Genomic DNA, 15,782 nt, shown 5'->3' with positions numbered 1-15,782 from the left:
TCCAAAAGTATCAACGGAATAAAAAAGGTTTCTCACAGGGGCAGATGTAATACAATCTAGAAGGATATGTTTAATGGACAATGAATTTCTGACAAAATGAACATTTTGGAGGATTTTCTCCTAAGAGTAAAAATTTATGTGTAATTTTTGAATGTCCTATTCTGCATCGTGTATAGATGACTTGATTCCAACGATTCTCAAAACAGAGGTTAAGTTTTTTCTTCACATCAGGATTTATTTCATGCAACTTATTATTTAGACACTGATCCCATTCTGATTGCCATTTATTTCTGATGTATTCATTTATCGTTTGTTTTAAGTCTGTAAAAGGTATAAAACTATTTACTAATTCTGTGGATAGTGCTTCTTTTGCTGCACTGTCTGCTTTCTCATTTCCAGCAATTCCTGAGTGTCCAGGTACCCAGCAAAAGTAGATGCTAAAAGCCTTTGATTTGAGCATTGATAATTTAAACGAAGATCTTGGCTACTGTTGGATGATCAGTTTTCATACTTTCCAGTGAATCCAGGCATGATTTTGAGTCAGTCATTATTAAGAATTTCTTCTGTGAAGACGTTTCAATACATTTTAATGCAAGCAATAAAGCATTTGCTTCTGCTGTGAAGATTGAACTTTGATCTGGAATACGTATACCTTGATGTACTTCATTCGTTGCAAAATTCGTTGTGGACTACAGCTCAGCATTTAACACCATAGTGCCTGCCACACTTGTTGCGAAGCTCCAGACTCTGGGACTAAACAGATCTCTGTGCAGCTGGATCCTGGACTTCCTAACAGGCAGAAGCCAGGTGGTCAGAATGGGCAACAACACTTCATCCCCGCTGACCCTCAACACTGTTGCTCCTCAGGGCTTTGTCCTCAGCCCACTCCTGTACTCCCTGTACACACATGACTGTACAGCCACACACAGCTCCAACGTCATCATCAAATTCGCTGATGACACAACGGTGATAGGCCTGATCACCGACAACGATGAGACGGCCTACAAAAAGGAGACGAGCACCCTGATTAAATGGTGTCAGGAGAACCACCTCTCACTCAACATCGACAAGACCAAGGAGCTGGTGGTGGATTTCAGGAGACAGAGCAGAGAACACACACCCATCACCATCGAACAGACACCTGTGGAGCGGGTAAGCAGCTTCAAGTTCCTCGGTGTTAACATCAGTGAGGATCTCACCTGGTCTACACACACTGATGCAGTGCTGAAGAAGGCACATCAACGCCTCTTCTTCCTGAGACGGCTGAGGAAGTTTGGAATGACCCCCAGCATCCTCAGATCATTCTACACCTGCACTATAGAGAGCATCCTGACGGGCTGCATCACTGCCTGGTTTGGAAACAGCACCGATGGCAACCACAAAGCTCTGAAAAGGGTCGTGCGAACTGCCAGCCACATTGTTGGAGGTGAGCTTCCCTCCCTCCAGGACATCTACACCAGGCGGTGTATTAAGGAAATCCCGGAGGATCATCAGTGACTCCAGCCATCCGTCCCACAGACTGCTCTCTCTGCTGCCCTCAGGAAGACGTCTCCGCAGCATCCGATCCCGCACTAGCCGACTGAGGGATAGCTTTTTCCCTCAGGCTATCAGACTTATGAACAGTCTGAACTAATACACCCTACAGCATACTCCACAATATGGTATGCCACACACTGCACTTTAACTTTAACAGTTCAACACCGAACTATTTAATTACAATAATCTACCTGCTACCACTGGATTCCATCCAATGCACATCCATAACATTTCTGTATCCAGCCCACGTACACTCTGTTGCACCTTAGCATATTTTCATGCGTATATATGTCTACATAATGTAGAATATGTACATTCTGTGTATAGTGTATAATGTGTAGTGCTAACTGTATGTATGTACATATTGCGTAAAACGTGTAGTGCTAACTGTAAGTATGTCCAATAGTACACTGTGTGTACTGACTATATATATGTGCATATTGCATATTTTCACCTGTTGAAGTTTGTATGGTTATATGTTAACTGTTTCTGCAATTTCTGGTGCACGCTCCCAAGAATTTCACTCACCAAGGCACATGTGCTGTGGTGATGTGACAATAAAAAAGTGACTAGTGACTAGCTGCCGCTACCTGGTTTCCAGATTTGGATCCATCTGTGTATATTAGAGTATACTGAGGATACATATCTCTTATTTCTAAAAATTGTAGCTGATAATCATTTGGATGTGTTTCCGATTTTTGATTCTTTGATAAATCCAACAAAATAAAAGGTTTTTTGATATCCCAAGGGGGAATTTTGCAAAAGTGGGTTTGTTCCAAGATGTTTAAATCTACTTTGAGATTTTCCAGATGAGGTTTTATACGTAGACCAAATGGACGAATATGATTTGGTTTTCTTTCATACATTATTGAATACTGGACTGTAAAAACCTGCCGGATATGCTGGATTTCCTTTATTTGTTTTTAATTTGATTGCATATTGTAAGGCCAACTTTAATCGTCTGTTTTCCAAGGAAGGTTCATTGGCTTCTCCATATAAACTTTGAATTGGTGATGTTCTATATGCTCCCAAAGCTAATCGTATGCCTTGATGATGTATAGTATCCAATGCTTGTATATATGATTTCCTGGCAGATCCATAAACAATACTCCCATAGTCCAGCTTCGATCGGATCAAAGTTCTATATAAGTTCATAAGTGATGTCATATCTGCTCCCCATTTAGTTTTGGACAAAACCTTTAAGATGTTCAGGCCTTTAGAACACTTCTTTTTTAAATAAATGCCTTCTAAAACTGATATAAGGATATGTTTAATGGATTTGATCTTGGGTTTGATCTTTAAGTGAGATCAAACCCATTTTATTTATTTATTTATTTAAGCATAAGATCTCTTTGGTGATCAAGATTGCAAGCTTGGGATTAGAACGTTGCAGTTACGTTGCCAATAACTCAAAATTACCAAAATATTACTAATTTAACATATGAATAGAACGTACTTGGGAACATTAGGATATTGTTGTGAGTTGTTAACTTAATTGTTATTTGTACTTTTGCAGTTTCATTGACAGTTAAGCCCCACTCACACCAAGGACAATAACTATAAAGATGTAGTTTCAAGTTAACTTTTCCACATTTAATCTGCTTAAAAAGCAAAAAAAAAAAAAAAAAAAAAAAAAAAACCTCCTTACAGATTTACAGCAATACAAACAGCACAGTGAAACAAGACAGTGATTGCTGCATAATTGTCAATAATGGTCAATCAAATATGTATTGTTACAATAGTAGACACACATCAGGTCTCTTATCCTAGAGAATTGATTTGAAGACTATGCAATGAGTGAATAAGAACCATTCTCCATTGTTCTGAAGCAGGGCCCCATACATTGCTTTACTGATTGCATCACACTGCCCTCATTAAGTGCTCCCCACCCTTATCCCAAAACTGTTGTTTCATAACAAACATCCCCTGATCCTCCACATGGCCATGCAAGAGTAGAAATCTATTTAAAGAATTCAAGCTCACTAAGACTTATCTCAGTGTTTGTGTGCTTTTATGCAAGTGTAGCTGGTTCCAAGGTCCATTTAAGACATGATCTGTTTGTACAGCTGTGCAAGGAGCAAGCTGTCATTCTGTGTGGAGCACACCACTGACTGCTGCATCTCATGTTTAAATCAGGGACAGTAACTGACTCATAAACCAAATAATAGAATATTAGGTTCCTTTTGTAGCATGACAAAAAGATGCATCCTATCATAATCATGTATATTTTAACAATAATCTCTAGGATATCTTAAAGGAATTCTTTGCCCAAAAATGAAAATTTGCTGAAAAATTACCCACCCTTAAGCCATCCAAGATGTATTTGAGTTTGTTTTATTATCAGAACAGATTTGGAGAATGTAGCATTACATCACTTGCTCAACGGTGGATAATTTGCAGTGAATGGGTGCCGTCAGAATGAGAGTCCAAACAGTTAATGAAAACATCACAGTAATCCACAGGTATCTACACGACTTAAGTCCTACAATTAACATCCTGTGACATGAAAAGCTATATGTTTGTAAGAAGGAAATCCATCAAAGACATTTTAACTTAAAAACCTTTGACCAAAACACCAGTTCATAACACTTCCTCCAGTGAAAACGTCCATCTCCTGACATATTGTTTAGTACGGTTTATACTTTTTTGAACGGTTCGCTCAGATTTAGACTTTTTCACTGGAAAAAGCACTGTTATGGGTAATTTAGCGGGTGTTTTAACTCTCATTCTGACGGCACCCATTCACTGCAGAGAATCTATTAGTGAGCAAGTGATGTAATGCTAAAATTCTCCAAATCAGTTCCAATGAAGAAACAAACTCATCTACATCTTGGATGGCCTGAGGGTGAACTAGTCCTTTAAAATGAGAATCAAACGACAACACAGTATGTAAAGCAGAAAAAAAGAGAAACGCTTGTTTGAAAATATAATACATATTTTCAATAAATAAACATTATATATTTCTGTGGATTATTTAATATATTTTAAATAATCCACATTTTACAATGCCAGCATTTTTCTCACTGTTCAACATAGTTTTGTTTTTTAAAAACACACACACACACACACACACACTAATACAACATGAATTTGCATATTCTTGGATTATAATTTAAAATATTTATGAAAAATAAACATCTCCTATTAATATGCATTGATATGTCTTCATTTGTAAATATGTAAAGTGACCTTTAATATCCATCTATCTAGCAATCAAAAAGAGCCAACATACACAATGTGGATGAAGTTGCACTGCGTTTTTATATATCAGGTTTAAAGAACACAGCATGAAATCTAATGTTGTTGGGTTTAACAAACCTATCTCTCTGAGACATACATCTGCAATAAGCAGATTTGAAATAGTCCAGACAATTCCCCAAATGTGACACATTTCCGACAATCAGCTATGCGCAAGTGGACATGTGCAACTCATGAAATATAATATCCTTCTTGATCTAAACCATTGATTCCATCTCCATATGTACAGTATCATCCACTTCTTTCTGATCAGCCCATCCTACAGTGTGCCTGCAGGGCTTTTCTTTACTCTTGGTCAACTCCGACACTGGCTTAGCCCTTTTAGTCGGATTACAACATAGCTTGGGTTTGCATTGATTTCGACAGGAAAGCTCACACTGGGAGTCACCAGAACCTTCAGAAATCAGAGAAAATTCTGGTTGAACAGTAGTAGCATGGATGCCTTCATCATGGAAGATGTCTTTAATGCGTTTGGCTATGTCCATGTAAGAAGCTGGATCCGTGCATTTGATGTGAACAGTTGCAATAATGCGAGACCCAGCCAGCTGCCAGATGTGCAGGTCATGAACGGCCATAACTCCATCCAAGCGCCTTAGCCTCCCATTCAGCTTGTGCATATCGATCTGTTTGGGGACTGTTTGTAGGAGAATCAGAGCTGACTCCTTTAGGAGAGGGAAAGCTGTGTAGAGCAAAATACACACCATTATTAGACATAAGGTTGGGTCCAGGTAAAGCACCCAGCATGGTCCGGCCACAGAGACAGTTCTGGGCATCCTGTCGGGTGTTTTGGATTGGCTCAGGACTGTGGTATTAACATGTTGGTGTTCGGTCAAGTGGCTGCTACGGCAGGGGTTGAAACAGATTTCGTCACTGTGGCATGGTGTCCACACAAAAGTGAAGATCAAGGCGTTGACTACCACAATGACGGAGCCTAACGCGTCACCGAACACGTGCAGGAACACCCCACGCATGTTCATCTGGGAGCTCGACTCAGAACTGTGATCCAAGTCCTCCAATGAGCCCTTAGCGGTGATTTTGATGTTTAGGCTGTCTGAATAAGTCCACAAAATGAGCAAAAAAATTAAAATAAAGAAAACACAACATGCTCTTCAGTATCATCTGCGTCACAAGGATGCGCTGTTTTCTTTTAAATCAAAGCTAAATACACGTAGAAACAGTGCACCTTGTGGCGCGGATGATACTGAAGAGCATACGCAGCATACAGTGATATGGAGAGACACAGAGGAGACCGTTGACAAAGGAATTATTGAATTAAGTCGTTATTTTTGTTTTCTTCGCTTACAAAAAGTGTTCCAGTAGCTTCATATAACCCAGATTGCACATCTAATGGCAGATGGAGTATTCTGACGACGACTTTCATACCTTTTATGGACCTTGACACTGTTATTTATTTGGCAGTCTATGGGACATTCACAAGCCTCCCGGTTTTCATCCAAAATATCTTAAATTGTGTTCCGAAGACTAAAGAAACTTTTACAGGTTTGGAACAACATGGGGTAAGTGATTTTCATTTTGGGGTGGAGTATCCCTTTAATTTCTAACTATTTCCAAACTATAGGGTTTTCACACTTTTTGAATTTTTTTTTTTTAAATATCATTTTTTAAAAAAAATACTATTGTTACTAATACTAATACTAATATTTTTGCACAAAAAGAGGCAATAAGTAGAAAAATGACTAGAAAATATTTACCATAGAAAATTGCATTGACTTTTAAGACACCATTCCACACTTGAATTTGAATTCCATGGTTTTCACATTCCTTTTCTGGTTGTGTGAGGACTGGATACCAATTTCTATCTGATGAAATACTAACTACAAAATAACTTGGTGTTGACTATAAACATTTCCATTACCTTTTTTAAGATTTTATTAATTTTGATGAATGTTCCAGGCCGGGAAATCACACTTTTGAAATTCACTGATTTTTCAAGACTTTTCTAGCTGAAGAAATACTATCTACAAAATAACTAGAAAAAATATGTTGACTATAGACATTTCCTTTGCCTTTCAATGATTTTATTTATTTTATTATTATTATCATTATTATTATTTTAAAGATTTTTGACATTCCCTGATATTTCAGGTTTTTCCAGGACTGTGGGAACATGACTTTTTTTCAGTTGATTTTAAGAATTTCCATGTTTTTTTTTTTCTAGGTGTAAAAATATCAATTTTAAAATTCACCAATATTTCCATGTGTTCCAAGACTGTGAGAATCCTGAATTTACATGTATGCATTAGATTATAAATAAAACCAATATATATAATGAAAACGCAAATATTTATCATATTAATATTAGTCACAAATAAAAATTGGAATTAAATTTCAATACCTGAATTCAGCTCAGAAGTTTGGTATCCTTGAGAACTGTTGCTGTTTATCATGAGATTGTATTCTTCTTCATGTGCCTTTGGTTTTTCAAACTCTCTGCGATTTGTCTTGTGAAGATGAGAGTGACCCCCATGAGAGTGTCCGTGCCCACCAAACCCCGCGTGTCCGTGGAACAGGAAAAGACCGAGCACATTCACCAGGAGTCCGGCAACGCCAACCCAAATGACCACGCGTGGATTCTCGATCTCGTGAGGCAGCGTGTAGCGCTCGACGGCTTCTAACACAATAGTGAAGCAGAGGGCCGTCAAAAACACGGCGTTCACTAACGCTCCCATCACCTCTGCGCGGATCCATCCATACGTGTTTTTACTTGTGGCACGAGCTGTCTCCGCAAAACTCACCGCGATTAAAGCCACTATCAAAGCTATTACATCCGACAGCATGTGAAAAGAGTCTGACAACATTGCGAGAGACGCAGTTATCCTGCTTACTACAACTTCAACAAAGAAAAACACAAGCGTTAAAGACAACATACACAGCAGACGCACCCGATTCTGTCCCAAACACATTTTTGTCTTCAACGGCAAAACAAAAAATATAATTAGTTTATTTTAGTATTTTTAAAGAATTTACATGTCGTGACAAAAACGGCTTTAAATGTCTATGGCATTAACATTTGACATAAACAAGTTATGCGTGTTGAAAATAAACGCGTAAACGCTGTTGCTATTGGCAATTCACGACTTGACAGTTGCGCGACGCGTTAGAAAATCCAGCACAGCGAAACATTCATTCATACTTCTAGACAGAAACACCGGTCGCCATAGACTGATGATGGAATAAAAGACGCTCACAGATCTCCAGGACGAGTTACAGTAAACGAAACTTGAGACTTTGCACCCGGACCGGCAAACTCTCCATTGGCCGAATATCACTGAATGCTGGAGTCATGTGGGCAGTGAGAACACTTTCTGAAGCCGTTCAAACAATGCAGTAGGGCTCGATCATAACAATCAGTGCAAATGGATGGAAATTACTCCAAGGTGTGCACAGATTAGTTACACACTGGTAATAAAGAAAGATTATCATTAGCCTACACAAATACTTAATGACTGTAATTCTGAGTCACATTAGTATTATAACCAAGCCTCAAAGTGCAGTACAGTCCAGTTATATTAGCCTGATCATGTTCTGTTCGAAATAACTAGGCTATACTTTATTTTTGGACCTAAAATGCTGGGAGACCCCAATAGATAGATAGATAGATAGATAGATAGATATGCAATGATGATGATACAAGCATTATATTTTACAGCCCCCTATATTTTACAGCCCCATCTGTATGTGTAATTAAATTATAAGTATATATGTTAATATTCCACCCTGTTTTATATTTGAGTCATGTGAGGATTTAACAGGTCGAAATATAGGCTACGGTTATTAACATTAGGGTATAAACATTATAACATTATTAGGCTATAAAGATTAATTAGTAGGCTACATATACAGATGGGGACTGTCTGTTTATCTATCTATACATAGCCTATACTCTCTCTCTCTCTCTCTCTCTATATATATATATATAGAATAGCATTACAAAATTTAATTTAGCTACAAATATGCTATATATATATATATATATATATATATATATATATATACACACACACACACACACACACACACACACACACAAACATACTTGTATGTGTGTGTCTGTGAGGAACATGGTAAAATAATCAAAAAGAAAAATTACTAGATTACAATTCTTTTATTTTTTACTTATTATTATTATTATAATTATTATTGTATTACAGCATCATCATCGTTATATTTTTATGGTATCGTTTCCCCCAGCAAATATAAGTGTATTAATCTTTATAAAATGTTTTTTAAACAAACACGAATGTTAGTCACATGACCTAATTTTTGACCATAATTTCTGATTTAGCCATATACCAAGTTTGTGCTCTATTACTCATAATAAGTTAATCACCAGTAATCACATCATTGAATCTTTATAACCTACACACCGAATGCGTCAGCACCTCACGCAGAGAGAAAACATGCTAGTGCACCTATCAGCAGCACGCCGCCTGTGAGCGCGCTCTGGCTATTGTCTGTGAGGAGCAGGGCGTGTGCCGCCGGAGCAGAAGATGCGAGAGGCTCAGTGCATGGAGCGGAATGTAATGATGGCGTTGGACCAAGAAGTTCTGCTCTCCTGTTTTCATAGGATGGACATACATTTGCCGCATTCATGTGTAGGATGCATGTGAATGTGCGTATTTCATTTCATCCTTTCTCGCATTTATATACAACATAGCAGAATATTAAAGACGTAAAGGCTTTTTCATAAAAATGATGAAGAGAAATAGCCTATCGCGCCCGCGATCCATGTCGATTGGCAAGAAATCAGAGGCGGTGAAGGTGGTGGTGCGTTGCCGCCCTTTAAACAAGAAGGAAGAGGCAGTGAATCAAGAAAGAATTGTTGAAGTAGATGTCAAACTGGGACAGGTGAGCGTGCGTAATCCCAAATCATCCGGAAGCCTCTTAAAATCATTCACGTTTGATGCGGTCTATGACGCGGGGTCGCAACAAAACGAGCTGTATGACTATGCATGCAGACCTCTTATTGACTCTGTTTTGCTCGGGTTCAACGGAACTATATTTGCTTATGGGCAAACTGGCACTGGCAAAACATATACAATGGAAGGTGTGCCCACAGACCCCGAGAGGCGGGGAGTCATCCCAAATTCATTTCAGCACATTTTCACTCACATATCCAGGTCTCAGAACCAGCAGTATCTCGTGAGAGTGTCTTACATTGAAATATATCAAGAAGAGATACGAGACCTCCTTTGCAAGGACAACAATAAAAAACTGGAGCTCAAGGAAAATCACGAGTTAGGGGTCTATGTCAAAGGTCTCTCATCTGTGGTGACTAAGAACATAAAGGAGATTGAGCATGTCATGAACTTGGGGAACCAATCAAGATCTGTCGGATTTACCAATATGAACGAGCATAGCTCGAGATCTCATGCGATTTTTGTCATAACTATTGAATGCAGTGAAATGGGCATCGATGGCGAGGACCACATTCGTGTTGGAAAGTTAAACATGGTGGATCTGGCTGGCAGTGAGCGGCAAAGCAAAACAGGCGTCCAGGGACAAAGGTTTAAAGAGGCTGCAAAGATAAACTTGTCTCTTTCCGCTCTTGGAAATGTTATCTCAGCTTTAGTAGATGGCAAGAGTACCCATGTTCCCTATCGGGATTCCAAACTCACCCGGCTGTTACAGGACTCCCTTGGAGGCAACTCTAAAACTGTTATGGTGGCCACCATTGGACCAGCTGCGTGCCACTATGATGAGACGCTCACCACACTGAGGTACAGCAACAGAGCGAAGAACATCAGGAACAAGCCAAAGATCAATGAGGACCCCAAAGACGCCCTGCTTCGTGAGTTCCAAGAGGAAATAGCCCGGCTGAAGGCACAGCTCGAGGAACGAGGTATGCTGGCCAAAGAAAGGAGGAGACGGAGGAGAAACAGTATGAGGATGAAGAGGAGTATGAGTAGTGGTGAGGTGGAAACTCAGAGAGATGGAGAGGTGGGGGTCGTTGAGACCGTCCAGGAGGAGAGTGTGGAGGACTATTGGTGGAAGCAGCAGATGGCCAAGACCTCTGCCAATTACAAGCCTGATATTAGCAGGAAATATGGCACCGTAGACGAGAAAGCAAAGACTGTGGAAGAGTTGCTGAAGGAGCAACAAGCTATGGAAGTTATGATTGAAAAATACAAGGTTGGTTCTTCCCACAGTTTTTTTTCTTCATGCAGATTATTCACTATATCATTCATAAATCACATCTTATACTTTGTGCCATGCTTTTTGTAGGCCATGGAAAGTAAGCTTCTGGTTGGGGGGAAAAACATCATTGACCACACCAATGAACAGCAGAGAATGCTGGAACTGAAGAGACAGGAGATTGCCGAGCAGGTGACTGTAGTACAAAAGTAGCCATATACACAGTAATTATAATATATAGCAACATAACAACAACACTTTAAAGGGATACTCCACCCCAAAATGAAAATTTTGTCATTAATCACTTACCCCCATATCGTTCCAAACCCGTAAAAGCTCCGTTCATCTTTGGAACACAATTTAAGATATTCTGAATGAAAACCTGGAGGCTTGAGACTGTCCCATAGACTGCCAAGTAAGTAACAGTGTCAAGGGCCATAAAAGGTATGAAAGTCGTCATCAGAACACTCCATCTGCCATCAGACGTGCAATCTGGGTTATATGAAGCGACGGGAACACTTTTTGTAAGCGATGAAAACAAAAATAACGACTTCATTCAATAATTCCTTTGTCAACGGTCTCCTCTGTGTCTCTCCATATCACCGTATGCTGCGTATGCTCTTCTGTGTCATCTGCGCCACAAGGATGTGCTGTTTCTACGTGTATTTAGCTTTGATCTGAAATAAAACAGCACATCCTTGTGGCGCGGATGACACAGAAGAGCATACACAGCATATGGTGATATGGATCTCATGTGTGTGTGTGTGATAAATCCTTCTAGGATAGAATGGAAAGAGAGATGCAGCAGCTGATGTTCAGAATGTGTGTGTGTGTGTGTGTGTGTGTGTGTGTGTGTGTGTGTGTGTGTGTGTGTGTGTGTGTGTGATAAATCCTTCTAGGATAGAATGGAAAGAGAGATGCAGCAGCTGATGTTTGAACAAGATGAAGAGACAATTGAACTGAAAGAGACGTTCACCACTCTACAGCAAGAGGTGGAATTTAAGACCAAGAAACTTAAAAAGGTATGTAAGATCTCTCTCTCTCACACACACACACACACACACACACACACACACACACACACACACACACACGCACGCACACATATACTGCTTTCCATTTTTTGTGTGGACATTCCATATGCGTAATAGTTTTTATACTGTACAAAACTGTATTTTCTATCCCCTTACCTTAACCCTACCTCTAAACCTACCCCTCACAGAAAACGTTCTGCTATTTTAGATTTTCCAAACACTTAATTCTGTATAATTTATAAGCTAGTTTCCTCATGGGGACCAGAAAAAAATGTCCCCACAAGGTCAAAATTTACTGGTATTATTATACTTACCTCCATAATTGTAACTGCGATTAGAAATTCGATTAATTGTGCAGCCCTAGTATCATGGATCTTTATCAGGCATGACATATTTCCTTTTAGCTTGTGTTTTTTTAATCAGTTCAGTTAATTTTAATCATCAAAATCAATCATTCAATCAATGTTTTTTCAAGACCATCGTTCATTGGAGTGTACTGTTTTTATTCACTTCTTCAAATGATGTTTGTAACATGGGTATTTGATGCTCATAAGGAAAGCACAACTAACCCTGTTTAATACAGCAGACTTACAGTTGTGTTTAGTCTTATTTTCACCTCTGTTAACACTGCATTGGTTGTTGATCTCAGTTTTACAGTAAGCTGCAGCTGGTGAGGTCTGAGATTGGAGATATCATCAATGAACATGTCACAATGAGGCAGGAACTGGAGCAGACAATGAATGAGCTGACAAGAGAGATGAAATTCAAGTATGTTCCACCTGTCCTCGCAGTTATATTCTGAAATAAGCTATAAAAAGACTAAACTCCTGTACATGCCATGATGGTTTTGGTTTTGTCACTTGTCCCTTTGTATTTTTACCAGAAACCTGATCATTGAGAACTTCATTCCTCCAGAGGAAAAGAATAAGATCATAAATCGTCTCCACTTTGATAGCGAAGAAGACCAGTGGAAAGTCTTACCTCTTCTCCCTTCAGAAAAGTATGTAAAAGAACAACTTTGTTCAAAACATTACAGGACCAGGGGGATGATGTTCTTATCTGATGATATTGTATTTTCTCTCATTTTTCAGTAACTCCCCTCTCGTCCGACGAAGGCCAACTTCTGTAGTGGGATGCAAGAGACCAGTTAGTCAGTATGCTCAAGCTGCCGTGGCAACCGGGTCTCCTTCTAGATACAGGGTTGGTATTGTTAAATCATTATTGATTAAAACATTAAACATAAAATATTACTGTTTAAAGATGATAATAACATTTTCAGTGAATTTAGCAACAACAAAAAATACATTACCATTATCAAAAATCAACTGTAGTGTATATTCTTTTGAAACCTTAAAAAAATATTTTGTTATCCCAGGCTGAGAACATTATGCTTCTGGAACTGGACATTTCTCCACCCACCATGGTGCCCTTGGATCTTCAGAGGTCAGATATAAGGACCCAAGACTTGATACATGACTTTGTCCTTTATAGAAAGAGGACGACTGCATCCCGGGTCATGAAAGCCAGATCGTGGTTAGTATCCTGCACATCCATTATTCATCTGCTACCCAGAAAGCTGTAATTAATTGTCCACATTTAAACCTTGCTCTTTTCTTCCTCCTCAAGGTACCAAGGGCCAAGTCAATCTGCTTCTTCATCAGCCAGCTCTATGGCCTCTGGGCCACAATGCCCAGCCTCAGCAATGGGGGCTTGTGCGGCAGCCTACCAGCCATGAGCCTGTACAGCGTGTTATGCCTGCAAGCATAGAAAGCACTTAATTATTCTTTGCACTCTTTTCATAAGCTTTAAACAATGCCATTTGTCTTTTTCATCTTCTTGATTTTTAAGCATCCAAGCTTAGTCATTTTAAGCACAATTGTCTCCTGTATACTTGAAAAAGCTAGTGTATTCTGTTTAAGCTTGTGATGTCATTCTTGAACAGCAACGCAAACAATAAATGGATCATGAAGAAACAATCTCTCAATATTTACCACATAACAAGTTTAGATTAGATGTAGCTGAGGTTTATTCACATGAAGGCTTGTAGAAATAAGTAGAAATACAATCCTGAACTGTACAATTTGAATTGACTTCATACAAACAGCATCGGAAACAGCCAGTTTAGCTTCAGAGGTCTGGGAGGTTGATCATAAATTTGGATTAGGCCAAGGGGCAAGCATTAATCTTTCGTGCACATACATATACTAATATATTATAAAGTCAACATGAAATCAAAACTGTCCTTATTTACTTTCATGATGCATGTTCTTATAGTGGATGCATGTTATGCCACACAAAATAGCTTAGCTTTGCTATCTTTTATCCAGATGAATAACTTTATAATAAATAATTGATGCCACTTAGGCTGCTTGGGCTATTGGGTAATATTAACTAGGTAGCTACTAATAAACTGTTTTTAGCAAGCATGCATATTCCTACTGTTATGTACATTTTTACATTCAAATCGATTCCTGGTAGATAAAACCAACTCCTGCCCTTTATTTTGATCACTGAATATCCTGTGGATACCCTTAATGCAGAAAAATGTCACATTACCAATGTCACATTCCATATGCAACTCATGACAACGTTAAAGGGATACTCCACCCAAAAATGAAAATTTTGTCATTAATCACTTACCTCCATGTCGTTCCAAACCCGTAAATGCTCCGTTCATCTTTGGAACACAATTTAAGATATTTTGGATGAAAACCGGGAGGCCTGTGAATGTCCCATAGACTGCCAAGTAAATAACAGTGTCAAGGTCCATCGTCAGAATACTCCATCTGCCATCAGACGTGCAATCTGGGTTATATGAAGAGATGGGAACACTTGACCTTGACACTGTTATTTACTTGGCAGTCTATGGGACAGTCACAGGCCTCCCGGTTTTCATCCAAAATATCTTAAATTGTGTTCCAAAGATAAACGGAGCTTTTACGGGTTTGGAACGACATGGGGGTAAGTAATTAATGATAAAATTTTCATTTTGGGGTGGAGTATCCCTTTAAAGCAAACTTCAGACTTGGAGCCCCCTACACTCAATTTTTATATATTTATTTATATATATTTTTTTGTCTGTTCATTTGAATTAAAATGATCTAAAGTAACACAAAAATTAAACAACATTTTTTTTTTTTTGGAACAACTTAATTCTACTGTGTTTATGCCCACCTAATATATTTGAAATATAAGTTTACTTCATTTGTGTTAAAACTACATGAATCTTTGTGTGTGTGTGTGTGTGTGTGTGTGTGTGTGTGTGTGTGTGTAGTGTTTAATGTTGGACAGCTTTGGAGGAGCTTCTGTGATGTTTTTGAGATTTGTGGTGTGTCAATTATACTGAAGAGTGGTGCATGTGCTTATAGGCTTTGAGTGCTCAGTGAGTAAAAAGAATTATAATGCCAATATTGACACCAGTCTTTCCTTTTTCCCCCCATTATACTGTATATACTTTGCTTACTATATGTTTTGTATAATGACTAACAAAATTGCTTGTTTAAACATGATAAAATAAATTAAACCTAAGTAAAATAAATGTATAAATGTATAAAAGTTGGTCCCACATAAGAAAATGTAGTTCGTCAAATGTAATAGAAGGAAACATAGTCTAGTAAATTTATTTGACCTAAACCTACTAAATTGTGTTAATCCAACTAAAGATATTTATTTTGAAAAAAACTAAAATTTTATAAAAACTTATTTTCAATTAAATTAATTAATTCATTTTTTGAGTCATAATTCATAATAAATAAGTCATAAATACAGTGGAAAGCTGTAGACAATCAAATGTAACTG

General features: G+C 38.4%; 2 protein-coding genes across 2 annotated transcripts; one reads left to right on the top strand and one right to left on the bottom strand.

The window, feature by feature from the left end:
* Positions 1-4,778: 4,778 nt before the first annotated feature.
* On the bottom strand, positions 4,779-8,148 carry LOC109061368 (zinc transporter 1). Its single transcript, XM_042774293.1, has 2 exons — positions 7,151-8,148; positions 4,779-5,845 (listed from the first exon to the last, which is right to left on the bottom strand). The coding sequence occupies exons 1-2, from the start codon at positions 7,716-7,718 to the stop codon at positions 4,992-4,994; spliced, it is 1,422 nt and encodes a 473-aa protein (XP_042630227.1). The 5' UTR covers positions 7,719-8,148; the 3' UTR covers positions 4,779-4,991.
* Positions 8,149-8,882: 734 nt separating this feature from the next.
* Positions 8,883-14,625, top strand: LOC109061369 (kinesin-like protein KIF3B). Its single transcript, XM_042774292.1, has 8 exons — positions 8,883-10,947; positions 11,041-11,142; positions 11,850-11,972; positions 12,634-12,752; positions 12,868-12,984; positions 13,076-13,184; positions 13,360-13,517; positions 13,611-14,625. Exons 1-8 carry the CDS (start codon positions 9,508-9,510, stop codon positions 13,717-13,719), a joined length of 2,277 nt encoding a protein of 758 aa, XP_042630226.1. The 5' UTR covers positions 8,883-9,507; the 3' UTR covers positions 13,720-14,625.
* The last annotated feature ends 1,157 nt before the right edge of the window (positions 14,626-15,782 follow it).

This window comes from Cyprinus carpio, chromosome A17 (assembly GCF_018340385.1).
Source record: "Cyprinus carpio isolate SPL01 chromosome A17, ASM1834038v1, whole genome shotgun sequence".
In the NCBI taxonomy this organism is placed as follows: domain Eukaryota; kingdom Metazoa; phylum Chordata; class Actinopteri; order Cypriniformes; family Cyprinidae; genus Cyprinus; species Cyprinus carpio.
The sequence above is the reverse complement of the archived record's forward strand: the minus strand, read 5'-3'. Positions and strand labels throughout refer to the sequence as shown.